This window comes from Andrographis paniculata, unplaced genomic scaffold, assembly GCF_009805555.1.
Source record: "Andrographis paniculata isolate CXL003 unplaced genomic scaffold, ASM980555v1 Contig79END, whole genome shotgun sequence".
Lineage (NCBI taxonomy): Eukaryota > Viridiplantae > Streptophyta > Magnoliopsida > Lamiales > Acanthaceae > Andrographis > Andrographis paniculata.
The window spans coordinates 1639689-1665238 of NW_026137616.1; the positions used below are offsets into that span (position 1 = coordinate 1639689).

The window sequence follows — 25550 nt, forward strand, 5'->3', positions numbered from 1 at the left end:
CAGTGGTGCCACGTCATTCTTTTGGCTTCCTTACCTTTCTCCGGCTGTCTGCTGGTGCTTTAGAAAGAGACAGAGAGAGGATGGATAATAAAGAATGGGTGGGGTTAAATATATATCTATATATATATATATATATTTACGAGTAGAAAAGAAGCAGAGAGCTGAGAAACGTCAACACACTTTCACAGAAATCAAACACCGAGAGAGACTTACTACGAATGGTGACGATGGTGTACAGGCAGCGCACGCACTTTCACTCCCTCTGCGTGATGCATAACCGTCCTGCTCCTAGTCCTTCCGGGTAAAGTAAAATTAATCTCCAAGGCGGTGAAAAACCAAAAAAAAAAAAAAAAAGTAGAAAAAGGAGTGAGCGAGTGTCTGTGGGAAGAGGAAAGCGATGAAGCCAGAAACAGTCACCTCAATGCCTCTGTCAAGCCCCCGGATTTGTGGTTGGTATTTGAAAACCTAGAGAGAGATACATACATACATACACACATACATCATATATATATATACACATTTGTCTTACTATATAGATAAGTCCTCGTTTAAGGAGCGTAGATTATAGTCTCGGAGGAATAGGGAGGAAAGATAGAAAAGCAAGAGAGAGAAAGAGTGAGAGAGAGAGAGAGAGAGAGAGATGGTGGGCTCAGGAGCAGCAGACAGGAGCAAAGAAGCAGTGGGTATGATGGCCCTTCATGAGGCCCTTAGAACCGTCTGTCTCAACTCGGACTGGACTTACTCTGTATTCTGGACGATCCGTCCTCGCCCGTACGTCGTCTACCCTTCTCTCTTCCACTGTTGATTGATTTTTGATGTATTACTTTGGATGAATTAATGGGGAGGTTGTTGGTTTCATTTCCTTTTTCCCCCTGTTTTGAAATTAGGGTTTCGCTTTTTGTGTTTGTTTTTCCTTGATTTCTTGCTGCTTAATCTGAATGGGTCCCGGCATTTGGTGCAGGAGAGTTAGAGGAGGCAATGGTTGCAAAGTCGGAGACGACAATGGTAGCCTGTGAGTAAACAGTAGTCCGATTAATTGATTTATTTAGAATTAGTTAGCAGATACTCCATAAAGCTTGAATGAGACATGAGTAGAAGGAATCCGACAAGGAAGGGCCAAGACTTTTGTGATAGCCCGTCCGTCCGCCATGGCTTTAATTGAAATTATATATATAGATATAGATATAGTGATGAGGATAAAGGATTGGCAGACAGGTTGTGGTGGTTTTGAGGTGCAGAAGATAGGTGGGATGAATTTGTTGTCTTATCTAATCTGTTATTTGTTATTTTGTGCAGAATGTTGATGTGGGAAGATGGGTTCTGCAGAGGCAGAGTTGCAGATTCTATGGATGAGATGGACGGTGAGGATCTTGTCAGGAAAGCCTTCAGCAAAATGTCCATTCAACTGTATAATTATGGAGAAGGGTGGGTACTGCTGGGTAGGTGCTGCCTTAGTTAAGGATGGATACATTATACATATATACTTATTAATGGGGTTTAGTTTAGTTTAGTTTAATTTGCTTCTCCTCTACAATACTATCTCATAATCAATCTATCTAATTAACTATAGCACAAGAGAGATTAATCATCCATTTCAAGGGTTTTGGTTTTGGTTTTGGGTAGATTAAGAGTATATTTCAAAAGTTGGATTTATAATGATTCCTTTGAGTGTGTGTGTTTAATTACCTTTATGGGTGTAGTTTTGATTGGGTGAAAAAATTGGTTGCAGCTTGATGGGGAAAGTAGCTTCTGATAAATGCCATAAATGGGTTTTCAAGGAGCCAACAGAGTGTGAACCAAACATTTCCAACTACTGGCAGAGCTCATTTGATGCTGTACGTATCCATTTCATAATTTACTTGGGGTTCGATCAAACACCAAATTTAAATTAATTTCTTGTTGCTGAATCTTTTATAACTTTCCAAGCAATGATTTTTGTGTGCGTAGTACTGAATTCTTGGTGGACTGCCCCAATTATTGTTCTGATGAAATTACATTTACTGTTGTGTTTCTTTGTCTGTCTGTCTGTCTGTCTGAACTCTGAAATGATTGAGAAAGAATTTATGAACTGCAGCTACCTCCAGAGTGGACTGAGCAGTTTGAGTCAGGCATTCAGGTTCTACAGTAGTACCACTCTGTCTTCGATTCTGTCTATGTTTGTTTTGGATAACATTTAATTCGATGCTTCAATTCACCAGACTATTGCTGTCATTCAAGCTGGACATGGTCTTCTGCAGCTCGGTTCTTGCAAGATTGTGAGTTTCATCACAATCCGGTTATAGACGATGATGTCCTAATCCCAATCCTAATTTGACAATGTTGTGTTTGTTACACAGATACCAGAGGATCTCCATTTTGTGTTGAGGATGAGACATACATTTGAATCCTTAGGCTATCAATCAGGATTCTACTTATCACAGCTGTTCTCTTCGACTCGGAACGCGTCGTCGTCGTCCGCCGCAGCGCCACTAAAGCCGGCTACTATGCCGATTCGGCCCCCTCCTCCGCTGTTCAATTGGGGGCCGGGGCAGAGGCCGATCCCGATGCAAATCCCGTCGGCCTCGCCAATGATGGCAGCTTCTCCAAACTTTGGAAACTCGGGTAGGCTCTTGACGACGCCGCCGCCGCCGAGGGATGAAGGCCACATGTTCTTGATGCCGCCGCATTCGTCGGAGGATATGATCGGGGATCACGAGAGCGACATCAAATGGCCGAATGGGCTGACCTTCTTCAACGCGTTGACGGGACGTGCGGACGAGGCGAAGCTGTTGTTCAATGCAGACGGGATGGGCAGCAAGGGCGATCATCCCGGGTCGGATCCGTCGAGCTGCGAGGGGAACCCGAATGCGTTCTTGAGCCTGGATGGACAGCAGAAGATGCAGCAGGAAGGGAAGTTCAAGAGGAGCTTCACTCTGCCTGCAAGAATGGCGACTTCGTCGTCGTCGACTTCGGTGGCCGACAACCACCCCGGCGGCGACGGGGAGTATAGAAATGAAGGTGGGGGGATGTACTCCGATGTTATGGAAACTTTCTTGGAGTAGGAAGAGAGACGATTTGTAGCGGTGTTAGCAAGCAGGATGATGATGATGCATGTACCTAGGAATCAAGAAGATGATGAAGAAGAAACTAAGGAAAAATCGTTTCTTTAACTTGTTATTTGTTTCTCATGCATCTTTTTATTATTTTTGTTTTTAATTAAGTTGTTTTAGGTGCTTTTTTTTTTTTTTTTCCTTCTATAATTTGTTCTCGTTTGGTTTCTCAGAAAAAGACTTGTTAGAGAATTTGCTATTCCATTTCCACCTGCTATTCTATTGTGAATTGATGTTGAACAAAATAGAAAGAAAGTGGGCAAAAATTGAATCTTGTTGGTTTAAAATAGGAAAGAAGAAATCAGCAGTAATTGTAATTGTAGTTGTAGTTGTAGTTGTGCTATCAAATATCAATGAAGAAAGGAATGAATGAATTGACACAATCTTGTGTTTGTCTGCTGTGTTTCAAGTATATGATTTCCAATTTAGATACATCATTCTTGGCTCTGACATTGTCTATTGTCTAGTGGGCTTTGTTGATTCATTAATTGATTGATTACTCACTCATATGTTATAACATCCATCAGAAATTAAGCAAAAGGGAAGAATGAATTTTCACACACACATTATTTACAAACTATTGATCTGTTCATTATAGTTAAAATTTTACATTTTATTCAAACTTTACTCAATATCTATATGCAAAAGAACCATCACTACCTCTAAACACATGGAATCAATTTCGAGCAGAGAAAGAAGCAAAAGCTACAAAAAATAAATAAAGCAAAACACAAACAAAAAATATTCCCCTTTACTTTACTTCACCAAAATGCCTTATTATTAATTAACCAATTACTTTAAAAAATAATAATAATTAAACCAAAACCCTAATAGTAATAATTTATATCATGATCGTTACGAACGTCCAAAAATAACACTCCCATGGCTTCTCCAATTCTCATAGTCTTCGTCGTCGGCCTCACATGGCCATGGCAGCTCAAGCTCCTGCCCCAATCGGAAGCCAAACCAGTCAGGCAATGCCGGACCTCCTGCGGCGAGATCCCAATCAAGTACCCTTTCGGAATCGACGACGGCTGCGGCAGCCCTTATTACCGGCGCATCCTTGTCTGCACCGATTCCATGGAGCTCCAGCTCAGAACGCCGTCGGGAAGGTACCCGATCAAGAACATCAGCTACTCCGACCCCCACCTACTCGTCGCTGATCCATTCCAGTGGACCTGCCGCGACGGCGACAGATTCCGGCCGGCGAGGCCGTTCAGCCTCGACACCAGCACCCACTTCCGGCTGTCCCCCCACAACGACTACCTCTTCTTCAACTGCAGCCCGTCGGAGGTCATCATGGAGCCCAAGCCCATGTTCTGCGAGCGCTTCCCCGACCAGTGCGACTCCGCCTGCGACACCTCCAGCTACCTCTGCCGCCGCTTGCCGGGATGCTCGTCGCCGCCGCGGCTCTCCTGCTGCTCCTACTACCCCAAGGGCGGCGAGTCGCTGAGAATGATGCTCCGCCACTGCGCCACCTACGCCACCGTCTACTGGAGGGATTTGGGCGTCACGCCGGCGTATAATCAGATTCCCGAGTACGGAATTCGGGTCGACTTCGACGTCCCCGTCACGACGCGCTGCCTCCGCTGTCAGGACGCCGCCGGCGCCGGCGCCGGCACCTGCGGGTTCGACGCCGAGACGTTGGATTTCTCGTGCTTGTGTCGGAATGGAAATTCAACTACTTACTGCAAAGGTATGAGTAATAATCACCTAATCAATCAATCAATCAATCTTGATTTGTATAATTAATTACTCACTGATCTGATCATAATCCGTTAGTGCAGATCACAATGGTCATAGCCGGCCGGCGGTGGTGGCCGGTGAGTGAAAAATTATTAACCTTGATTCTTGAATTTTAATTTTTAATTAGGGTTTAGATTAGGTGGAAATGGTTGCTTGTTTAATTTGTTGCAGGGACTGTAACAGTAGTTTCAGTGGCGGGAGTATTTACAGGGGCAGCAGTTTGGTACCTGAGGAAGATGAGAACGAAGGCCCCAGTCACACATGGAGTCCAAACCAATGAAAATCGTCTCTTTTAATGAATCTTCTTCATCACCAAACACTACAAGCAAAGCAAAGAATCTACACAACACCCTTTTTCTTTTTATGTTCTTTCACGGAGTATATACGTTCTGTACTGTACAAGATACAATCTTGTCGCTATAACGAAACAACATCTGTCTTCCCCAAGACATAAAACACAATCACTTCAAACAATTCGAGATGCAAAACAGTAGTATACAACACATGAACAACACCAAACTCTTTAAGTTTTTCCTAACTGAACAATTCCTTCAAGACTCGAAACAACTTCATCGATAGATGGCCGTCTCCGGGGATCCTGTTCTATACACCTACACGCGACGCCGAGCACTTCCATCAGTTCCTTCTCGCAATCCTTATCCCTTACGGACAAATCGAATATTTCCCACTCGCATTTCTCGGATTTCTTCTGGTACACCCACCCCGCCAGGTCTCTGCAGTTCTTACCTTTACATACTTCGACAGGCCGCCTCCCTGTCAGAAGCTCAAGAAGAACAACTCCGAAGCTGTACACATCGCCCCTAAAAGTCGCGGTGGATGTTTGGCTGTATTCAGGCGGAATATATCCCAATGTCCCGACCAAATCCGTCGTTACATGTGTGTCATAAGGGCGAAGTAACCTTGAAAGCCCGAAGTCAGCCAAGTGAGCCTCGAACTTCTCATCGAGTAAAATATTGCTCGTCTTAATGTCCCGGTGAACGATATTCTGCCCTTTATGCAAGTAGGCCAACCCCCGCGCTGCCCCTTGAGCTATTCTTAACCGCGTGTCCCATGTAAGAAACGAACTCCCATCCGCCTTCTCATGCAACCAATAGTCCACGCTACCGTTCTCCATGTACGAGTAGATCAACAACCGGTCCGTCCCGTAGCAGCAGTACCCTTGTAACGAAACGAGGTTTTTGTGCTGCGCGCGCGAGAGGGCTTCGACTTCGGCCTGGAATTCGCGCTCCATCTGCCCACAATCCCCCGAAAGCCTCTTGATCGCTGCTTTCACACCGTTTGGTAGGTTCGCCAGGTAGACGAGGCCGAATCCGCCGCAGCCCACAATGTTCGATTGGCTGAAGTTGTTCGTCGACTTCATCAAGTCCGAGATGGTGAGGTCTTTGCATTCGGCATTCTTGAAGATCACTATCTTCGGAGGCGCAATCGAATCGGATGTCCTACTGATCTCCTCCTCCGTAACGCCGTTCATCGACTGTCCGATGTCTCTTCTCGATATCCTCAGCACAAGAAAAGCCAGAAGCAAAGCGATTCCAATCCCGATCCCGATCGTGATTTCGAGTATGCCACTTCGACTAAATCTATTACCACTCGAATCATGAGGTGCATTCGTCTGCTGCAGCCCGATAGGACAGGGAGAATATAGTTTTCCGCAGAGTCCCGGATTGCCCTCGTAGCTCGACCCCGGGAAGCTGAGAAATTGTCCACCCGTCGGGATAGCTCCGTTGAGATGGTTATGAGCGACGCTGAATTTCGACAGGAAAGTGAGCTGATTGAACGATGAAGGGATCGATCCGCGAAGATCATTGTACGACAAATCCAGAGTCTCCAAATTTGCCATATTTGAGATGGAGCTCGGGATGGTTCCGCTTATGTTATTCCTACTTAGATCCAAGACATGAAGCTGTTTCAATCGTCCAATCTCCGGCCAAATCACGCCATGTATTCTGTTATTACTCAACAAGATCGATGGAGGAAAACTCGAAGCCTGTTTATACTGCATACCGGCAGCACTTCGATTTCTCTTCACGAAAAGTGGAATTTCGGGGAAGGCGTAGAGGAAGGATCGGTAGCTTTTTGCAGAAATTAAGCTCTTAAGCTCTGTCATCCCCTTCGGAATCCCTCCGCTCAACGAGTTATTCGACAAGTCCAAATAGAACAAGCTCTCCATCTGACCAATCCATGGCGGAATGCCACCCTGTAAATGATTCCACGACATGTCGAGGACTTGCAGCTTCTGGGAGTTAGATAGCCAGTCGGGTATTCGCCCTTTCAATCCACAGTTTCCTAAAGCAAAGATCATCAAGCTCTTGAACCCCGTCATGTTTCCGGGAATTTCTTCGCCATGAAAATTCTTCGACAGTATAAGCGACATCAAGTTCCTGAGATCCTTCAGGACAAATAGAGATCCCGATAAGTTCACAAGGCTGTTGTTTGAAAATGAAACGAATGTAAGGGATGACAGATTGGTGTAGCTTTCAGGGATCCGTCCGGACAGATCGTTCCTGGCAAGATTCAAAACTTTCAGTTCCCGGCAACTGGAGAGCGACTCCGGCAAGGGACCTGTGAAATAATTGCTGGCGAGATTGACAGTGCAGAGGCTTCCGAATTGAGAGAAATCAAGATCAATAGGCCCTGATAGAGTGTTGTTCTCAAGATCGAGGACTCGTAGTCTGGTACATTTCGACAAGGTTGAAGGCAGAGGCCCGGAGAACATATTTGAATGTCCATCAAGGTGTTCTAGCTCAGTCAAATTACTAAAAGCATTCGGCAAGTAACCCGAAAACCTATTCCTGCAGAGGATTAAGGTTTTGAGACTCGAAAGGCGACTAATTCTCAGGCTTAGCTGACCAGATAGAGAATTTGCAGAAACAGAAAGATGCACCAAATTATAAAACGAGTACAACAATTCGGGCAGGTTTCCGGTTAGTGAATTCGAATCAAGATGAAGTTCCTGGAGGGCTGAGCTGCAATTTTCCAATCCTTCAAGCCCACCTGTCAAGTGATTTCCAGAGAGATCAAGAATCTGGAGGGACCTTGCAGAACTGCAAATTCTGTGGCTGATTCGGCCTGTCAACAAATTGTTGCTCATGTTCATGGCGACGAGATCAGGAAACATCCCTATGTCTGTCAGGTTCCCAGAGAAGGCATTGCTGGAGATGTTGACAGATTTCATCGATTTCAATCCTGCAATGGCTTCGAACACAGGTCCATTGAGGGAGTTGTGGCTGAGATCAAGAACTTGTAGATGGTGCAAACCAGACAAGCTGGAGGGCAGTTCGCCTTCCAGAGAATTGTGGGACAGATCAAGCAGTTTAAGCTGCTCCAATTTCGACAAAGATTCTGGAACTTTGCCCTTCAAGCCTTGTCCAGACAATCTTAACATGATCACTCTGTTTGATGCTGCTGAGTTCGACGAATTCTTGCACACTACGCCTTCCAATTTGCAACATTCCGTCTTGCCGGACCAAGAAATTTTTACAGAGCCATTGATGAGTTGGGATGCGAATTCCTTCAGTGCTGAAAGATCGTCTGGATTGCAATTCTGGGAAGAAACTGAGAGACACAGAGACAGGAACAGGAACAGGAACAGAAAGGGAAGTGTTCCCAGAAGAGCCGAATTGAAGGAAGCCATTAATTGCAGGTTCTTTAAGGATCACCGAATCACTCACATACCTTCCGAGTTCATCAATGGCGGAAAGTAAGGAAGGAGCAGGCAGAGCTGTTGAGAAATCATAACCCAAATCCCAACCAACAACGATTCGAAAAACAAAATTGACCCAATTGTGAACAACTTACTTACAATCGAAGAACTGTAGTAGCAGCCCCCACTCGGGTATCAAGTCCCCACCACATTGCTTGCTACAACTTCCCAAACTGAAAATCCTGATCCCTAAATCCCACCACCATGTCGCTCAACAGATCAGCACCAGAAAACTATCCATCCCTCCATCAAAACCCCCAAACTGCCTCAAACATCACGAAAAACTGACTTGGAAGTGAAGCAAGTCTGCCATGGTTTCAGATCCCTAATAAAAGGGAGAAAAAGCAAAGCCCTCCCTTCAATTTCTCTTATTCATTCGACGCCAAGAACACAAACCAAAGCTAATTTTTCTCACTCCATTTGCTAAAAAAGATGCAGTTTATTCAATGCCCGCCTTGTCACTTACAATTGAACCAAGCAACAGCCCAGCCCCACTACAGTAAACAAAATTAAATTAAAGCAGGATCCTCTTTTTCACAAAACGGACGTCACTGCTTACACAATGAAGCTTTATTAGGAAAAATTTGCACAAGGGGAAAGAAACCACAGAAAAAGAAAAGGAAAGCTTACTGAAACCACGAAGAAGATTTTCAAAGCAAAGAAGCACCCGAGGAAGCAAAAACCATCTCATTCACGACAGCCGAAGGAAAAAAAAAAAAAAAAAAACAGAAGGGGGAAAATATGGGCAATCGCAGTCAGTATGATTGATTGGAAATAAAAAATAAATAAAAATAAATAAAAATAAAAAAAGAAAGAAAAGAGCAGAAGGGTTTGAAATAATGACGCAAAGAGCTGACTTTTTTCCTTTTTCAATTGAAAATGGCTACTGCTGCTGCTACTGCTACTGCTAGTAGTATTAAACATTTATACGAAAAGCAGAGTGAAGCAGAACAATTTGTTGAATTTGGATGTTTGTGAATTGGGCAGAGGCAAAGGCAGCCAGATTCGTCTCCATCTCGCTGGAAATGATTTGTTTGGGCGAGGTGGGGTAGGGTGGGCGTGGGTGGGGTGGGGTGGGGGGTTGACGAACGTTGGATGGAGGGCATTAATTAATTAATTGTCGAGGCAGAGTGGCAGAGCAGCGGGGGATTCCTTCTTCCTCATGGCTGTGCTTTGCCGTGCGTTTGCAGACCACTTCTTCACCATTATTGCGCCTGCTCGTTTCTCATAATTGTATTGAGTGTTTTTTTTGGATAGTAAATAAATAAAGCTGTAAATGGTAGTCAAATTAGTGGTGCGGTAAGTTTTCAATTTTGCTGACTTCAGATTTATCCAAGACCATTCACATTACAAAAATTTACTAAAAAGTTTTTTCTTATTAATTAATGTTAATTATTATTATTACAAATATCGTTATTTTATATTTCTACAAGTTCCTAATCAAGAAACTCCAGCACGAAACATATTCAATACATTTATTATCTAATAAATTTGTTTGTAATAATAATAATTAACATTAATTAATATACCTATTCAAAGAAAATTAAAGGATATGTGCTGACTTATATTTTCAATTAATATTTATTATCTATAAAATATAAAACTTTATTTCATATTCAATACTTCTTTCTTTTATTTATTTGTTATTACTTCAATATTATTTTATTTTTTAAATTCAAACTTTTACTGTTTTTAGATATATATATACTTTTAATAATAATGGGTTGGGAAATCTTTACATAAAGCAGGAAGGCACGCTAGCTGAACTGCGCATGGCATGTAAATAATGACTACATGCAGCATTATTTGCCGTTTAATTACACAACCGCCGTTAATTTGTCAAACTTAATTAAGGTTGCACCCGAACAGTCTTTATATATATATATATATATATATATATCGATATAATACATGATATAGAGATAAACAACATTCATATTAGCATAAACAAAAGAAAAAAAATTATTTTTATCATAATATAATCATAATTCATCAATTTTTGTTCAAATATAAAAATCTTATCAATTTTGGTCTCAATATAACCAAAAAATCATCATCTTTTGTCCCAATATAATCAAACCTTATCTTTTTTGATCTCACTGTCAACAAACCGACGAAAAATGCTGACGTGGACTTGCAATATTGTGCGATTTCTTCAAATATAAATATAAGGTTTGATTTCTTTTCACGTCAGCATTTTTCGTCGGTTTATTGACACTGTGACCAAAAAATATAAGGTTTAATTATATTGGGACAAAAAAAGATGAATTTTGGTTATATTGAGACTAAAATTGATAAAAAAATTTATATTGTGATAAAAAATAATGAGTTTTGGTTCTATTTGTACCAAAATTGACAAAATTTTTATATTGAGACCAAAATTGATGACTTTTAGTTATATTGAGACCAAAAATAATATTTTTTCCTAAATAAAAATAACACATGATATAGTCTCGTACCACACATATTACAATTTATTTTAGTATAAGAAATATATCAATACAATGTCATATGGTTTTATTTAACATAGTCTATGTTGTGGTAGGTAAAAGTTTGCTTGATTATTTTTTATGTGCTAGAGAAAATCAATATGATGCTAATTTTTTTTCAGTATTATTATAACCAATGGGATGAATATATATATATATATATATAATTTACTTTTGTTAAAGTGTTTTGGGTTTTAATGTTTCAATAATAAATTATGTATAAAAAAAATATTTAAATAAAAAAAAAAGGGCAATCTAATGTAAGGGTAAATGTTCGGATTTTTTATTCAGATCCGAACTAATTCGAAAGTCTAAAATTTTGGCAAGAATCAATATGAAATAATCAAAATTCAAATTAAAAATTTGGAACTAAACCCCAATAATCGGAAATTCTATATTTTTGGTTATTTTTAAATATTTTATATATTTATGATTATTATATAATATTATATACTATAATAAATATAAAAAATATAATTAATAATTTTTAGTTCTTATTTTTATTAAAATATTATACTCCCTCCAGCTGCAAGGTTTATCATTGTCGTTTTGCATATTGCTAATTGAATATTAATTATTATATCAAGACCTAATATAAATGAAGATAAAAAGACAAAAATATGTTTATTAGTCTTCTATAATATCAATCCAATAACATTTGTAAAACAAACTAATCAAATATATATATAAGGATATTTTTAATGTAAGTACAACGATGCAAAACCATTACGGGAGAGAGGGAGTATTTTTATTAAATATATAACAATAAAATATATTAAAATATGATATTTTGAATTATCGAATTTTTAGTATATCAATTCAAAATTTATAAAATATTCAATTTAAACCAATCCAAAAATTTGAATCAAATTTTAAATTTTGATTTGATTTGAATTAAAATTTCAAATTTCAGATATTGTGTCCACCCTTAATAATAGACAGACTATCTACTTTTCTTTTTTTTTTTTTTTGTTTTTTTTTATGACGTGAAAATCAGCTGCCACTATCCAAAAATACGCATTGGGTAAACTCCTGACCGAACCTAATATCCTGAAAATTAAGTCCGACAAGAAAAATCGCACTAGGCGAACCATGTGTGACAGGTGACCCGAGACATCGGAAATTTGAACACATAACCCTCACAGTCATGAGTCCAACCCCCACGTCACCGGACTATCCAATGTATGCCCCTTCTCTTCGTCCATGGGGCTGAGGTAGAAGAAAATGGTGAAGATGGGAGGGTGCCAAATCAAGGCTAACAACTATATATATATATATGGAGTATATAATTACGTCACATGCATTCACCAAACCCTAAACCCGAACCCCACATGTGCTGTGCGCGTGACTGTGACTGTGACTGTGAGTCATATAATAATGTCAAATTGTAGATTGGTTTAGTTGGGGGATTTGTTGCCAAATTTATCAACCATGTTTGAACAACAACATTTCTTATTTGTCAACAAGTGGATGCTACCTCATCCACCTCACCTCTTTATTGCTACTTAATTTTTATAAAAGTAATACTACAAATAATTACTAATTAGTAGACATACTTAAATCACAATCACAATGATATACAACTACTCTATTATTTATTATATGGGTACGTACGGTATGTCAAGATGGTTGACTGACTAACTAATAGTTGAATAATACAAACACCAACACCATAATGGTAGTAATAATTATTTTTCTTTCATTACCGCACGCACGTATTCTGACTCTACTGTTACTACACTTTTTTGAAATTTCAACTCACTCATTAAATTCTGGATTTGGGTTATATAACTTGTTTTATCAGACTATCAATTGGGCTCAAAGACATACATGAGATAGTGATTATGGACTGGAGAATCCTAATAAATAGAGACCTGAGCCCAACAACAACCTAGGTCGTTGGAGGCCCAAATGGATTTTTAAAGAATAAAAAAATTTAATTATTTAATTTAATGTTTATGAAAAAACTATTATGAAATGAATTAAAACTTTAGAAGAACTATCATATTGATTTACAGCTACCTAACTAATAATTCAAAGAACATGGTGTTGTCCCCTATCCTTGGTCTTGAGAGGGCCACCACCCCTACCCATCCATCCTATTAATCCTGTGATGTTCTCACCCACCCACCCCTATATAAATACAATATATATAGAGAGAGAATGCTTACTGTGATGATTAAAGGGAATGATTATTTAATTATTGTGTGAAACACTCTTAACCACATCAACTTTGTGGTACTGGAAGCAGAGACACCTGATTCCATAGCAGATTTATCAAGAAACTTTACAAGCTCACCACCATTTCATATCTTGAAGATGAATAAATAATTAATTACTCAATAATCCCTGTCAAAATCCCTAGTCATTAAGCTTATCTTTTCCCTAATCAAACAAACAAAAATGCTTGCCAGCCTAGCTAGAGCTAAAGAGATTTCTCAACATGACACACCCCCCAAAAGAAAGAAAGTCCATCATGGTGGGCATTCTGTCTGTCCCCACCAACAGAACAAGTGAAGTGATGCACCCTCCCCTATTGATTCCAAGGTTGATCATATATTTGTACAATAATAAATTCCAGCACCCCACCATCCCCCAATTTCCACCTTCTTTTCATCTACAACTGACAGTGACTGAAATGGAATCCCATAAAGGAAAAACAGCAGTCGCATAGCAGAATTATATTTATGCATTTTATAAAAAAGAGGATGGCACAGAAAATAAAAAGACAAGAATGCTTATAAGAAAGACCTTAATCTTTATGGTACACATTTGCTGCTGCTGCTGCTGCAGTGGATCCTCTCAGAAGCATCTCTGCTAAGAGAAAAAATAAGCAAGATTTGAGACAAGAAGAACAGGATGAAGTTCTTGTTCCAATGTCCCTGCTGCTCCTGTTTCTGCTTCATGAAGCCTGCACAGGGCAAGCCAAAGGAGAAGAAAGATAAGCCCACAAAAGCCAAACCTGCAGCTGAAGAACCCAAGAAAGAAGCACCCAAACCTGCTGCACCTCAGGAACCCAAGAAAGATGAAGCCAAGACAGATTGAAAACAGTGAATATTCATTCTTATGCATTTCTTTCTTTTTCTCCTTCCATTTATAACCAAGTTACTATGTGGGCAATAAATGTTTAGTATATGGTTTTATATGTCTGTGAAACCACAGCATGTTTGGTTCTGCAGAGAAATGAAAATTTAAGGTATATTCTGTTGAAAGAAAGTGCCTCATCCTGTCTACAATTAAACTATGCTTTGGCTTTCATCTCTAATCCTTTTTCTTACAGTGTTCTTACAGTGTCAGTGTCATCCTGTTCTTGAATTCCAGCCCAATTATCAAGATAAGACAAGTTTTGCATTTAGCAGCAGATCTTGAAGATGTCTTTCGATCTTCTTCCCTCTAGACAATCTAATCTCAGTTAGATGGAAATACATAAATTTCGATGTTGATTTGGAGCCCTACCCAACAAAAGAGTATATGCAAGGGATTCAGTTGGTGATTATTTTTTATTTTTAAACTTTATACTAATAAAATAAAATAGAATGAACAAAATATACCACCAGTTTCTGTAATGGCGGAAAGATCGGCCTCAAGTTTAGGCCCACCGCTTCCAATGGCAGAAATCACGGTGCGTCCACAACCAACACATCTTCTTCCTCCAAGCAGGTCCTCCTTCACGTGACCTCGAAATCCATAAAAAACCTAATACATCGCAAATTACGAACACACAAAAACGATTGTGTCAAAAATCTATCCGATACGTCCTGCCAATTTATGAGTTTGTTGGCGTAAGTCAAATTACCCATGGCGATGGCTTTCCGAACGGAGCTCGTTCTCCTGGCGGTGGCATTAGCCGCCATGGTTGCGGTGGCGCATTCGACCAAAGGTCACGAGGCGGTCCACTTTGGGACGAAATTTGACGTCGCCGGCCACGGCTTGCCAATGGACCTCGACGGTGATGAATTTCTAATGGAGTCGGAATCAGCGCGGCGGCAGCTCGGAGGCGGCGGCGGATACATCAGCTACGGCGCATTGAACAGGAACAATGTGCCGTGCAACCAGCGAGGGCAGTCGTACTACAATTGCCGTGACCACCAGACGGCCAATCCCTACCAGCGCAGCTGCACCAGAGCCACCAGGTGCGCCAGAAATACCCGCTGAAGCCGATGAAAGAAAGACTCCACCCTACCCTCCACGTGCTCCTCACGTGCCCTTTCTTTTTCTTTTTCTTATTTATTTGTTGTTTTTTTCCCCAACTCCAATCGTATATTTCTTCATTCACAAAGTATTAACATCGTATATTTTAATTTTATTTAATGCTGAAAACACATACGTACATTAATACACACACATTATGCAATCCAATTTGTGTTTTAATTAACAGCAATCAATTTTGTATGAACTTGATTGATTGGCTATAAGTTGTTTTTATGTATTCATCAAACTTTTATTCAACAAGTTACGTGGAAAATGATCTTGTGGTTGGAGTCTTCTTTTTAATGAATTATCCGGCTTTATGTTAAATTTTAATATTGAAACTAAACAATATTGAACTAAGAAAAGAAAGGTGCATGATCGATCTCGATAACAACAATCGATGTACATGAGTATAATTTGTGTAATTATAAGTTGGTCTATTTGGAGCTATACATACAATGTTCAATGTATTCTCTTTTTTTTCAAACTTTGGAAAACAATGGTTTTATTTATATTTGATGGACATTCAACTCATTTATTCTTAAAATCTCATTTCCAGGCCATCTTCATCATATGCAATAAACAGTACAGTGCAATGGTGTTGTACATAGATTGGTATTAAAAGCTCAATTGTTCCTATGAAACTGATAAAAGGGTTCATAAACAGATCAAGAGGCATGGCAAAATGGCAATGGCAATGGCAATGGCATCAGAATATATAGATCACAAACAACAAAAATTCAGCTTTTATTTCATACTTCCCAGAGAATCTCAAGTCACATTCTATCTATACCTACAAAAAAATCCAATTTATCCCCAAAAACCAAACAAGAACGTGCATAGATCACATAAACCATTTTGAAGATTACAGTAATACGGTGAAGATGATCATGCCTGAGTTCCTGTCATTGTCTTCAACTGAATGTGGCTGGAATCCGCATTTGGCAAGGCGTCGTAGGATGATCCTCCTCCTCCATGTCGCCCGCCGCGAGCCCTAGCAACAGCACCGTAAACAGCCAATAAAATGAGAACCACAAAAAGGACATGAAGAACAAACATCAGATCTAAAATCGCCATGGCACGGAGCTTCGTGTCATCCAAATCACACTTGGTGGAGCCCTCCACGCCGCTCACAACGTCCAGCAGCTTGTGGCACCCGTCCGGAATGAAGGCGTCAACGTACAGGGAAAGCCCTGTCTGCAGCGCCCACAGCCCCTGCAAGCAGAACGAGGCGCCTAGGGCAACGTCCGCCACAAATAGCCTCGGCTGGCACGCCAGCGCAAGGCACAGCGCCGACGAGAGAGCCGAGACGTGGCCGGAGAGGGAATCGCACTTAGCCTGGAGATCGGAGGTCTGGACGGCGGCGGAGGCGGAGGAGAGCGAAAATTGGAGGAAGAAAAGCCCCGACGCAATTGCGAAGACGAGATCGGCGGGGAGGGGGAGGAGAGAGGTCGCATCGGAGAGGAGAATTGCGACGGCGAGGAGGAGGAAGGAGAAGAGCACGGCGGCGGACTGGAGAGAGGTGAAGAGGTGGACGGGGGTGCGGCCTTTGAGAAGGGGATCTGAGTAGGAGGCGGTGAGGAGTTGGTGGAGGAGGGCGATGAAGACGAAAATGGCGACGAGGTAGAGCTGCAAATGCCGGAGATATCCTCCGGCGCCGGGGAAGGGATGGAAGGGCTTGGCGACGTAATCGCGGGGAGACGACTTGAGCTTGTTCCTTGTGGCGCAGACGAGGTGGTAAATCCCCTGCGACAGCAGCGCCGTCGACGAAAATAATTGGTAAATTAGGGCTGCCATGGGAGGGGGCCCTCTTCAACCTTACTGAGTTTCTTTTATCTTTTTTTTCTGATCGGGACCTCACTGAGATTTTATTACACTTTGTGTGTTTGTTTGGGTTACAGAGACAGAGGGCATTTTGGGAATTTACTAATATAAATATAGATTTTGGTTTGGGCTCTTTTCAATTATTTCAGCCCATAATGTGGGCCGGCCCAGATAATGCTGATATATAAATGTGAACCCTAGTTTTCTATCTTCATTCCTCCGCTGCGTCCGCTAGGGTTTTTTGTTTCTCTGGTTGCTCGATCTTCCTGATCAAGAAAGGGGAATGGTAAGAACGATGGTTTATCTCAGTGATATTGTATTTGCTTCATGTTATTGTGGATTTTGGTTCGGTTATTAATGTTCTATTTTGTTGATTCAGGCTCCGAAGAAGGGCGCAAAGCTTCCGGCGAAGAAGAAGACCGAGGCAGTTGTGAACCCACTTTATGAGAAGAGGCCGAAGCAGTTTGGTATCGGAGGGGCACTTCCTCCGAAGAAAGACTTGCATCGGTTCGTCAAATGGCCTCAAGTCGTGAGACTTCAGAGGAAGAAGATGATACTAAAGCAGAGGCTAAAGGTTCCTCCATCCATTCATCAGTTCTCGAAAGCATTGGACAAGAACTTGGGTTTGTTTGTGTTGCCTTACTCTCTTTAATTACCCTCTTTAGTCTGTTACGATTTGTTTTATTTGTTGGTGTTAGCATTACCGATTCGCGATTTGTAGTCCATTGTTGCAATTGCTGAATGCATTGTTTTCTCTACGGCCAATATTTGCTCTGTAATTTCAGGATCTATATGGTAACTTAGACTTGGAAAGATTTGAACTATTGTTTTTTAGAGGCCATTCCTTGATGTACTTTTGGTTTTTTCAATTTTCTTCCTTCACGTTGATGGTATGTCTTTCAGGGGTGGCGTTTACTGTTCCTTTTATGTAACCCTAGGCGTGCTTGCTTGTGCTATAGAATGCTCTATTGGATTTGAATTTTTTTTTACAATATAAGTTGAATGTTATATTTTGTAAAGATATTTGACTTGAAATTATGTATTTGGTGGGATAATTTTTTTAACTGTAGATTTGATGGCTTGAAAATAGTGATGAAAACATAAATTTTGCAAAACACTAGTTTTTTTATATTTGTAATTTTTTGATTGAGCATGTCCGCCCCCTAAATACTAAAGGCATTGCCATTGTTTTCAAATGAAGGGTGTTATCCATAATGTTTAGCTTACTGTGGACAAGCAATTTTGTGTTGCTCCACTGTATGTCGTACAATGCACGTGTCAATCTTTTCCCAATTTTATTCTTTGTGCACCCAGTTATGCTATTGTTCCTTTCCACATGCAGCTACTAGTCTTTTCAAGATGCTTATGAAATATAGGCCTGAGGATAAAGCTCAAAAGAAGGAGAGACTTTTGAAAAGAGCCCAAGCTGAGGCTGAAGGCAAGACGCCAGAAACTAAGAAGCCTATTGTGGTGAAATATGGTCTTAACCATGTCACATATCTCATTGAGCAGGTCTGTTTTTGTAGTTATTCTCATTGAATGTGCTAATCATTGTTACTGGATAATAACTTTGATTAAACTCGTCTTCCAGAATAAGGCACAATTGGTGGTCATTGCTCATGATGTGGATCCAATCGAGTTGGTTGTGTGGCTCCCTGCTCTGTGTAGGAAAATGGAGATTCCATACTGTATAGTGAAGGGGAAGGCCAGGCTTGGCACCGTAAGTTGTCCTCAATAACATGGTCTCCAAACTGCAATAACTTCTTAACCATATTTGCACTTTTGTCCTGCTATCTGTGCAGATTGTGCACAAAAAGACTGCGTCTGTCTTATGCCTCACTTCTGTGAAGAATGAAGACAAGCTCGAGTTTAGCAAAATACTCGAGGCTGTGAAGGTAGAATGTTAATCAAGAGCCTAAGTGTTTACTGTCTTAATAGTTTTTCAGGGCTAATAACTAAATCTTTTTGTGACTCTTTCAGGCTAATTTCAATGATAAATTCGATGAGACCCGCAAGAAGTGGGGAGGAGGAGTCATGGGCTCCAAATCCCAAGCCAAAACAAAGGCGAAGGAGAGAGTTCTAGCGAAAGAAGCCGCCCAGAGGATGACTTGAATTATCTGCCAATCCCTTGCTGCTGCATTTTTGTGAGTGATAGAAGATTCAAGATTCAGATCAAACTTGCTTTGTGTTTACATCTATCAACTTTCATTGCTCTGTCTAATGACTCCTTTCAAGTTTTCTATTAAAAGTTAAGAACTAGTTTTGGTCTGCTCTGCTACTTCTAATTTAGTTTCAAATAGCATTAAGATGTGTTAATTTCATATTTCAGTGAAGATTAATGGTACATAACATCTCTCTACCCCATAATGCCATTAATTCATCATAAAGGTGCCTTTGACAAAGAAAGGATTAAACCCTATACCCCTATCCTTGGATAACTAACTTTTCGGATGCTCTTTTTCTTTCATTACTTGCATTTTGCTGTTATCCATCCCCATAGATCCTCAATTTGGCTTTCTTCCAGGTTTCTTCTTCTTCACCTTTGAGCCTCTTTTGAACACAGCCAAAACCTCAATGCTGCATCAGTGTAGGATGTAAAACATTAGTGTAACTTGTCATGTAGCCACAAGAAAGATATAATGTAAAGGAATATATATATATATATATAGAGAGAGAGAGAGAGAGAGAGAGTTGACCTCTGTGTACCAGGGAAGAAGTTAAAACCATGGGCTTTGTCCAAATGCCACGCCTTACTAGAGACCAGGGAACTGCAATCCTAAAGGAAAAAACAACAATGAACTGTATAAACACAAAACCTTCTTTCATTTGTTAGAGAGCCACTTGAAATTCGTGATGAAAGACTAAACATACCTCTTTGAAACTACCCCATCCGCAGCTTATATATATAAGAGTTTGAGGTAATACACCCTTATCATCTTCTCCCATTTCATTATTGTTATGCACTGAAGCTTCTCTTTCCCGAAGAATCCATGGCCGTTTTTCAGCTTTGACCTTTCTCCTAGGGCTGAAACAAGAATCAAAGAATGAGCAGAAAAGCAAGTGTTCCTTCAGCGCAGTAAACGATCCCTTAGAAAGCAATTTGAAGATGCCAGTAGACAAAACCTTTCGATTTTCATAAATGGCAATGACTTTAGAGCAGTAAGTAGAGATGGGTCTAGCCCTTTCCTTGGTGGATCAACGACGACAACTTCAGACCCCATCAGCCAAGACATTGGTTCCTGAAAGAAAGAAACTAAATCAATATTGTAATGGTTGAGCGTGTGTACCGGGCAATCAAACGAAGAGGAAAACTAAAGTGAAATACTGACTTTTGAAGTGTCCGCATGATACCAGCTGATGTTGCTATCCGAGGTAGATGGTAATCGAGAAATGGACTTTTCGAAAGATGGTTTTGCTTCTTTGTTTACCTCCACACATTTCACCGATCTATTGCACAGAAAGACCATAAAGAAATATCATAAATAAAATAGCTCTTGATCGGAAGAAAAGGCCCTGAAACCTTAATTCATATAACTTTACTAACCTGCATTTTCTTGTGGCAGCCAAAGATAGACCAATTACACCAGCACCAGCATAGAGATCGATTACTGATGCACCGTGAGGGACATACTTTTGTAATTTTTGGAGTAGAGAATCGAAAGCCTGCCAAAAACATCAATTTTTTTTTAAAAATAGACTATCTAAGTTTATTGCATCAGGACATTAAGAAGTGTTTGAAATGATTAAGATAAAATAAATCATCGAAGCTTTTACTCAAAAAAAAAAAAACAACCTTGGTATTTGCTTGCCCGAAGCTTGAAGGTGCCATATAAATGTCGATTCCTCCAACATGCTCCCAGAAATCTCTCTCACCTAAAAGATGTCTCCATCTGTTCCCAAATATTATCTGAGGACAATTCGAGGGTACTATAAGGATATAGACTATTACAGTTTGATATCGACCGGATATGGTTACTTACATTATTTGTTGATGTCTGAAAGTTAGCCCAAACCGAATGAATCAAATGCACTTCCCTCCTAGGCCCTCCCTTAGTCCATATATACTGCAATATCAAATTTATCAACATTTTGCGCACAATATTTTAAGAACGGCGGCAATACAACAGTGGTGGATCTTACATTAGCCAGAGCATTTAGCTTTTTAGAATCAGGTGAGTTCTCATTTCTTGAATTCCAAACCAAAGAAACCTGCACCTTACCTGCAATTATTTGATGTAAAGTTTTTACCTCAAGTGACAAAAATAGCGATGATTCATCATTAAATCTCGACCAACCGTTTTTGTATCTTTCGGATGCAGGAAGAGATGTGTTGTAGGTTGTCACAGCCATCTGCAATGGCATTGTTCACACAAAAGAATTTACTTTACCATTTTTGTATCTTTTGGTTACTTCAATTTCTTCGACGATGGCAGAGTGGAAATTAACATGCTAGAAAATGGAAAGCTTGAAAAAAATATGTATCTGTAAGAAATCCATCACCTGGACATATCTTAGCTCACCAGTTCCCATGTCTTCATCATATGGCTCAATATTCAGTTCAGTCATCCCTAAAACGATAAAGAAAAACATCAGAGACATTGAAATTTAAAATCTTCAATGGTAAGAGAGGAGGGAGATATTTTCCACCTTGTTTTAGCAGGTCAACAGCAGAGTTGATGTTTGGATGATGTGCTGAAGAACAGTGAGACTCAGTAGAGCACAGAAATGGTGATTGAACATTGAAATGGATATGTGTATTTGGAACCTTTGCATTCAGGAATATCAACTATATTATGAGTGCCCTCTTCGTAGAGCCCAATCAATGGCTGGAAGGATGAGCCACGAACTGCAAGCTTTGCACGACACCGCCATCCCCACTGCCAATTCCATGTTAAAAAAGAAATAACTTCTCAGAAATCAAATTGGGGGAACTGTAAAACCCTAGAAATTGAAGTGAAAATCAAAGGCGCTCTGTTTCTGTAACTGTTAACTGTAATTCATCACTTACAAGTCTACAAGTATCGAAGGTGAAGTCGATAACACCAAATTTGTTGAAGAATTCAATTGCTTCATCGACGATGGGTGGATGATGCAGCTTGTACTCATGGCTACACCCAGAACAGCTACAATTTTTTTTTTAAAAAAAAAAAAAAACACAGAAAAAAGATTAACAAAAAAACCGTCGAAAATGAGGGCAGTTAACAGAGAAAGAGAGAGAGGAACAACTGGTGAAAGTGAGGGCAGTTAAGAGCGCAGGAAGAAGATGGAGCAATGAAAACATTCGCCGTGTTAAGCGGCGGCGGAGAGGCCGTGCGGGAAGCCGCAAATGTAACGAACGGCGGCGCCGCTGCCGCCGGTGATGGAAGAAGCCACGGCAAGAACAAAGCGCCCGCCATGGCTGCAGATAAAATGTCGAAATACCAATTTCAGAAAAAATCACCTTTTCTATACCCAATATTTTCTTTTATAGGGTTTGTTTGTTTGGTGTTTGGATTTCGGATTAAAATTTAAATAGTAAAAATTTTAAATATGATATAAATATATATATTGATTAATATTTTGAATGTAAAATAAATTTTTAATATAATATATATAAAAAAATAGGTGTTTTATGTGATATTTTTGTATAAAAATAATTGAATAAATAGTAAAGTATGAGGAAAATGTTAAAATTTGATCAAATATTTATTTTTTATTTTTTATATTATATTAAAAATTAATTTTATATTTAAAATATCGTATCAATACCTATTTATATTATATTACCGCTGTTTCAATTCAAAAATATTACTATTTAAATTTTAACTCAAAATCCAAACAGATAAACACCCCTTTAACGATCGTGAAAGATTTGACCTTTTTAAAAATAACCGTTCCGAAATCCAAGATTTGACTCTGAGTTTTATTACAGCTGACAATTAAACTAGTTCTGGTTTCTAAAGAAGGCTACAATCTGATTGTAAACAATGTCTTTAGCTGTAACCCCCAAAATGAAATCGGCATGAGCGTATTCCTTGACATACTGCACGTGCAGCTTCCCGACGTCGTGTAGCTTAAGACTATCCAACAATGTCGCAACATCCATGGTGTCCGAAAGGGCATCTTGTCCGCCATAGCTAAAGAAGAGTGGAAGGTCCCGAGGAATCTTCGAAAGATCGTAAACGGGAGGTCTCGACTCGCCGTAATGCGCCATGTTCGCGTTAGCATTGCCGTAGTCGAACTTCGACAGAATCCCCCCTCGAACCGCTGCATTTCGGACATAAAATCATTAAATTTAAACCGACGGACAGACGGGGGCGGGTTCAGGACGGGTTAAAGGACACCTACTTTGAGCCAAATGGACGAGGTTCTTAGTCGCAGTGGACTGTGGTTCGTTCTGCAGAAAAAGTTGTACTGTGGATGCATTTAGACAGCAATTCTTCCCTGTAAATGCTGTCATCAAATCGTAACAGTCGATCCCAGAACCAGCGCATAAAGCTCTCAGAAAATTGGCCACTGCTTTCCTGTGAAGAAGATGAACCAATTTTTAAGATGATAAATTTCACAGACAATCCAGCTAGCTAGCTAAGCAAGTAATCAAAGATTAAAGCTTTATCCATTACTCTGTCGGATTGAATTCTGAAAGGCCGAAGATCGTCGTGATCTGCAATGTCCAAGAACATGATCATCGCAATGCCAATGTGTATTATTTGATTAGGTAAAAATTTGCAGCAGCTTGTGTATAATGTATAATGTCTAATGTATTACTTCACCGATAAAGGCTCGGGCGGCGACTACTCCGAGCGCCGTCGTCATGTGGCTGAGATACGCCACCGGACTCAGAAGAACCGCCGATCGGACCTTGTCCACGAGTTTTCCTTGCGAAAACGACGCCAGCGCGATCAAAGTCCCCTGCATTGCAGCTTTAATAACTGAGAAATTCAAAACAATCATAAAATGAAAGAGATGACGATGATGATGATGATGATCGATCACCAAGGAATGTCCGACGTAGTGAAGCTTCTGGCCGCCGGTGTGTTGGAACACCAGCCCCACCACCGCCGGCAAGTCCTGGCTAACCAGGTCGTCCCAAGTCCAATCCCAATATTCCTAAAATCAAAAATATTCTAAATCAAACACTGATATATATATATAGATAGATATAGATATATTGCAGAATGTATGTAATTACAGGATATGAAGAATGGAGGTGGAGATGATTGCGGCTGAAGCGGGTTCCACGGGTGTTGGAAATCCAGACATCAAATCCGCCGTCGGCCAAAATCGTCGCCAGAGATTGCTCCGGGGAATTCAGCAGCCACGTCACTCCATCCTGCATAGAAACTTACCTCCATTTTAATGAATTCACTGAATCCAGAACAGGACAGAATTTATCTGATAAACCCTAGCCGTACTGCAACTCTGCAAGTTCTGTCCGAATAATTTTAGTTTCGGACAAGACGTGGCTGTTCCCTAGACGATCTCGATAGAATGAATACCCATGCAATATATATATATATATCCTTGGATAATCATCTTTCCCCTGTTTGCTTGTTTGTTTTCTCTTATTAGAAATCGTCTTGGAAAAGGACACTTATTATATTCAGAAAGTTTGCTCCTTCTAGATAATGCACGCCGGAAACCTACCACAAGAACGCCGTGCTGTAGCAGAACCGGCGGCCGGTTTCCGCCGCCGCCGCCGGCGGTTCGCCCCTCTGGAATTCTGATCATCTTCAGTATGTATCCATCTTCCGTCGTCACCTGATACATACACCATTGATTAACCATACATATACATATATATATATATATATAGAGAAAACAAGCATCTAAAGAATATAATGGCTAATTAATTATCCAGCTTCATCTTCATCTTCTTCATCATCAATCTTACTTGGAACTCCTGACACTTGTATCCATGCGGCTCCACGGCAGCCGAGCATATCCCACCCCCACCCCCTAAATTTGTGTTCTGAAGCAGACCCCGGCCAGATGCCAATGCTCCATGATCGATCACCTCCAGAGCAAACAACACCAACAAAAGCATCATCCAAAACCTGCCCCTGGCACTCATATTTTTACTTTATCCGGAGAAGACACTAAAATGTACTTTGTGCAAGAAATTATTCCCAAACACACACACACATATATATATATATATATACACACACAAGAGAGAGAATGGAGACTATAAACAGAAAAAGGAAGTCTCAAGTGTGAATTTGACCCGCAGGAATTTGGATCAGATCAGATTAGGTCATTTATGGAGGATCCATTTATAACTATTCGCGTTATGATAATATTTAAAAAATATAAATATTTTTTATGGTAGTTATATCGTCCATTATAAATATATACCAGTTTTCTATGACTGAATTTTTTATCTCCAACAATCTTCTTCCTAACAACTGCCAATACGAATAAATTTTGGGCCCACGTCATCATCAACAAGTGCATTATCATATTTTATATTAAAAGTATGTATTAAATAAATATTCCATAGTTGGG

At 40.2% G+C, this 25550-nt stretch overlaps 8 protein-coding genes across 11 annotated transcripts; 4 read left to right on the forward strand and 4 right to left on the reverse strand.

Moving 5' to 3' along the window:
* The first annotated feature begins 379 nt into the window (after window positions 1-379).
* On the forward strand, window positions 380-3214 carry LOC127240649 (protein RICE SALT SENSITIVE 3). The gene is made up of 7 exons (XM_051259444.1): window positions 380-771; window positions 962-1012; window positions 1297-1425; window positions 1730-1835; window positions 2075-2116; window positions 2199-2255; window positions 2337-3214. Exons 1-7 carry the CDS (start codon window positions 641-643, stop codon window positions 3039-3041), a joined length of 1221 nt encoding a protein of 406 aa, XP_051115401.1. The 5' UTR covers window positions 380-640; the 3' UTR covers window positions 3042-3214.
* Window positions 3215-3850: 636 nt separating this feature from the next.
* Window positions 3851-5139, forward strand: LOC127240365 (uncharacterized). Of its 4 annotated transcripts, none has more exons than XM_051259013.1 (3): window positions 3851-4785; window positions 4872-4912; window positions 5007-5139. In XM_051259013.1, exons 1-3 carry the CDS (start codon window positions 3972-3974, stop codon window positions 5013-5015), a joined length of 864 nt encoding a protein of 287 aa, XP_051114970.1. In that variant the 5' UTR covers window positions 3851-3971; the 3' UTR covers window positions 5016-5139. The 4 variants fall into 4 exon arrangements, with proteins under 4 accessions (XP_051114970.1, XP_051114967.1, XP_051114971.1 ...); XM_051259010.1 differs by having other exon boundaries at window positions 4877-4912; window positions 5019-5131; XM_051259014.1 differs by having other exon boundaries at window positions 5019-5125.
* Window positions 5140-5253: 114 nt separating this feature from the next.
* Window positions 5254-9257, reverse strand: LOC127240364 (phytosulfokine receptor 2-like). Its single transcript, XM_051259008.1, has 2 exons — window positions 9190-9257; window positions 5254-9053 (listed from the first exon to the last, which is right to left on the reverse strand). The coding sequence occupies exon 2, from the start codon at window positions 8488-8490 to the stop codon at window positions 5359-5361; it is 3132 nt and encodes a 1043-aa protein (XP_051114965.1). The 5' UTR covers window positions 8491-9053; window positions 9190-9257; the 3' UTR covers window positions 5254-5358.
* A 4834-nt stretch (window positions 9258-14091) lies between these two features.
* On the forward strand, window positions 14092-15447 carry LOC127240757 (protein RALF-like 19). The gene has a single exon (XM_051259603.1). The coding sequence runs from the start codon at window positions 14847-14849 to the stop codon at window positions 15201-15203; it is 357 nt and encodes a 118-aa protein (XP_051115560.1). The 5' UTR covers window positions 14092-14846; the 3' UTR covers window positions 15204-15447.
* Window positions 15448-15956: 509 nt separating this feature from the next.
* LOC127240247 (uncharacterized) lies at window positions 15957-17076 on the reverse strand. Its single transcript, XM_051258807.1, has one exon. It carries the CDS (start codon window positions 17034-17036, stop codon window positions 16128-16130), a length of 909 nt encoding a protein of 302 aa, XP_051114764.1. The 5' UTR covers window positions 17037-17076; the 3' UTR covers window positions 15957-16127.
* Window positions 17077-17187: 111 nt separating this feature from the next.
* On the forward strand, window positions 17188-19332 carry LOC127240248 (60S ribosomal protein L7a-2). Its single transcript, XM_051258808.1, has 6 exons — window positions 17188-17349; window positions 17443-17686; window positions 18406-18575; window positions 18655-18783; window positions 18866-18958; window positions 19044-19332. The coding sequence occupies exons 1-6, from the start codon at window positions 17347-17349 to the stop codon at window positions 19173-19175; spliced, it is 771 nt and encodes a 256-aa protein (XP_051114765.1). The 5' UTR covers window positions 17188-17346; the 3' UTR covers window positions 19176-19332.
* A 28-nt stretch (window positions 19333-19360) lies between these two features.
* LOC127240246 (uncharacterized) lies at window positions 19361-22504 on the reverse strand. Its single transcript, XM_051258806.1, has 15 exons — window positions 22290-22504; window positions 22072-22186; window positions 21829-21940; window positions 21711-21755; window positions 21564-21631; window positions 21359-21413; window positions 21204-21283; window positions 21044-21127; window positions 20857-20970; window positions 20608-20726; window positions 20393-20510; window positions 20187-20302; window positions 19935-20088; window positions 19760-19839; window positions 19361-19640 (listed from the first exon to the last, which is right to left on the reverse strand). The coding sequence occupies exons 1-15, from the start codon at window positions 22457-22459 to the stop codon at window positions 19568-19570; spliced, it is 1503 nt and encodes a 500-aa protein (XP_051114763.1). The 5' UTR covers window positions 22460-22504; the 3' UTR covers window positions 19361-19567.
* A 398-nt stretch (window positions 22505-22902) lies between these two features.
* LOC127240083 (triacylglycerol lipase 2-like) lies at window positions 22903-25268 on the reverse strand. Its single transcript, XM_051258533.1, has 8 exons — window positions 24937-25268; window positions 24690-24803; window positions 24235-24375; window positions 24039-24152; window positions 23811-23954; window positions 23666-23706; window positions 23391-23566; window positions 22903-23309 (listed from the first exon to the last, which is right to left on the reverse strand). Exons 1-8 carry the CDS (start codon window positions 25114-25116, stop codon window positions 22987-22989), a joined length of 1233 nt encoding a protein of 410 aa, XP_051114490.1. The 5' UTR covers window positions 25117-25268; the 3' UTR covers window positions 22903-22986.
* Between the last annotated feature and the right edge of the window lie 282 nt (window positions 25269-25550).

Excerpts from the sequence above, each read along its gene's own strand:
- LOC127240083 (XM_051258533.1), bottom strand. The coding sequence starts at position 25,116 with ATGAGTGCCAGGGGCAGGTTTTGGATGATGCTTTTGTTGGTGTTGTTT. Across the intron at positions 24,804-24,936 it reads ACAAGTGTCAGGAGTTCCAA|GTGACGACGGAAGATGGATA; the intron begins GTAAGATTGATG and ends TGTATGTATCAG. Across the intron at positions 23,707-23,810 it reads CCCGAGCCTTTATCGGTGAA|ATCACGACGATCTTCGGCCT; the intron begins GTAATACATTAG and ends TGGACATTGCAG.
- LOC127240757 (XM_051259603.1), top strand. The coding sequence starts at position 14,847 with ATGGCGATGGCTTTCCGAACGGAGCTCGTTCTCCTGGCGGTGGCATTA.
- LOC127240248 (XM_051258808.1), top strand. Across the intron at positions 17,687-18,405 it reads AGCATTGGACAAGAACTTGG|CTACTAGTCTTTTCAAGATG; the intron begins GTTTGTTTGTGT and ends TTCCACATGCAG. Across the intron at positions 18,784-18,865 it reads GGAAGGCCAGGCTTGGCACC|ATTGTGCACAAAAAGACTGC; the intron begins GTAAGTTGTCCT and ends CTATCTGTGCAG.
- LOC127240364 (XM_051259008.1), bottom strand. The coding sequence starts at position 8,490 with ATGGCTTCCTTCAATTCGGCTCTTCTGGGAACACTTCCCTTTCTGTTC.
- LOC127240649 (XM_051259444.1), top strand. The coding sequence starts at position 641 with ATGGTGGGCTCAGGAGCAGCAGACAGGAGCAAAGAAGCAGTGGGTATG. Across the intron at positions 1,013-1,296 it reads GGAGACGACAATGGTAGCCT|AATGTTGATGTGGGAAGATG; the intron begins GTGAGTAAACAG and ends TATTTTGTGCAG. Across the intron at positions 2,256-2,336 it reads AGCTCGGTTCTTGCAAGATT|ATACCAGAGGATCTCCATTT; the intron begins GTGAGTTTCATC and ends TTTGTTACACAG.
- LOC127240247 (XM_051258807.1), bottom strand. The coding sequence starts at position 17,036 with ATGGCAGCCCTAATTTACCAATTATTTTCGTCGACGGCGCTGCTGTCG.
- LOC127240365 (XM_051259009.1), top strand. The coding sequence starts at position 3,972 with ATGGCTTCTCCAATTCTCATAGTCTTCGTCGTCGGCCTCACATGGCCA. Across the intron at positions 4,786-4,876 it reads TTCAACTACTTACTGCAAAG|ATCACAATGGTCATAGCCGG; the intron begins GTATGAGTAATA and ends CCGTTAGTGCAG. Across the intron at positions 4,913-5,006 it reads CCGGCCGGCGGTGGTGGCCG|GGACTGTAACAGTAGTTTCA; the intron begins GTGAGTGAAAAA and ends AATTTGTTGCAG.
- LOC127240246 (XM_051258806.1), bottom strand. The coding sequence starts at position 22,459 with ATGGCGGGCGCTTTGTTCTTGCCGTGGCTTCTTCCATCACCGGCGGCA. Across the intron at positions 22,187-22,289 it reads AACTGCCCTCACTTTCACCA|CTGTTCTGGGTGTAGCCATG; the intron begins GTTGTTCCTCTC and ends AAAAAATTGTAG. Across the intron at positions 21,128-21,203 it reads AGCTAAATGCTCTGGCTAAT|TATATATGGACTAAGGGAGG; the intron begins GTAAGATCCACC and ends TTGATATTGCAG.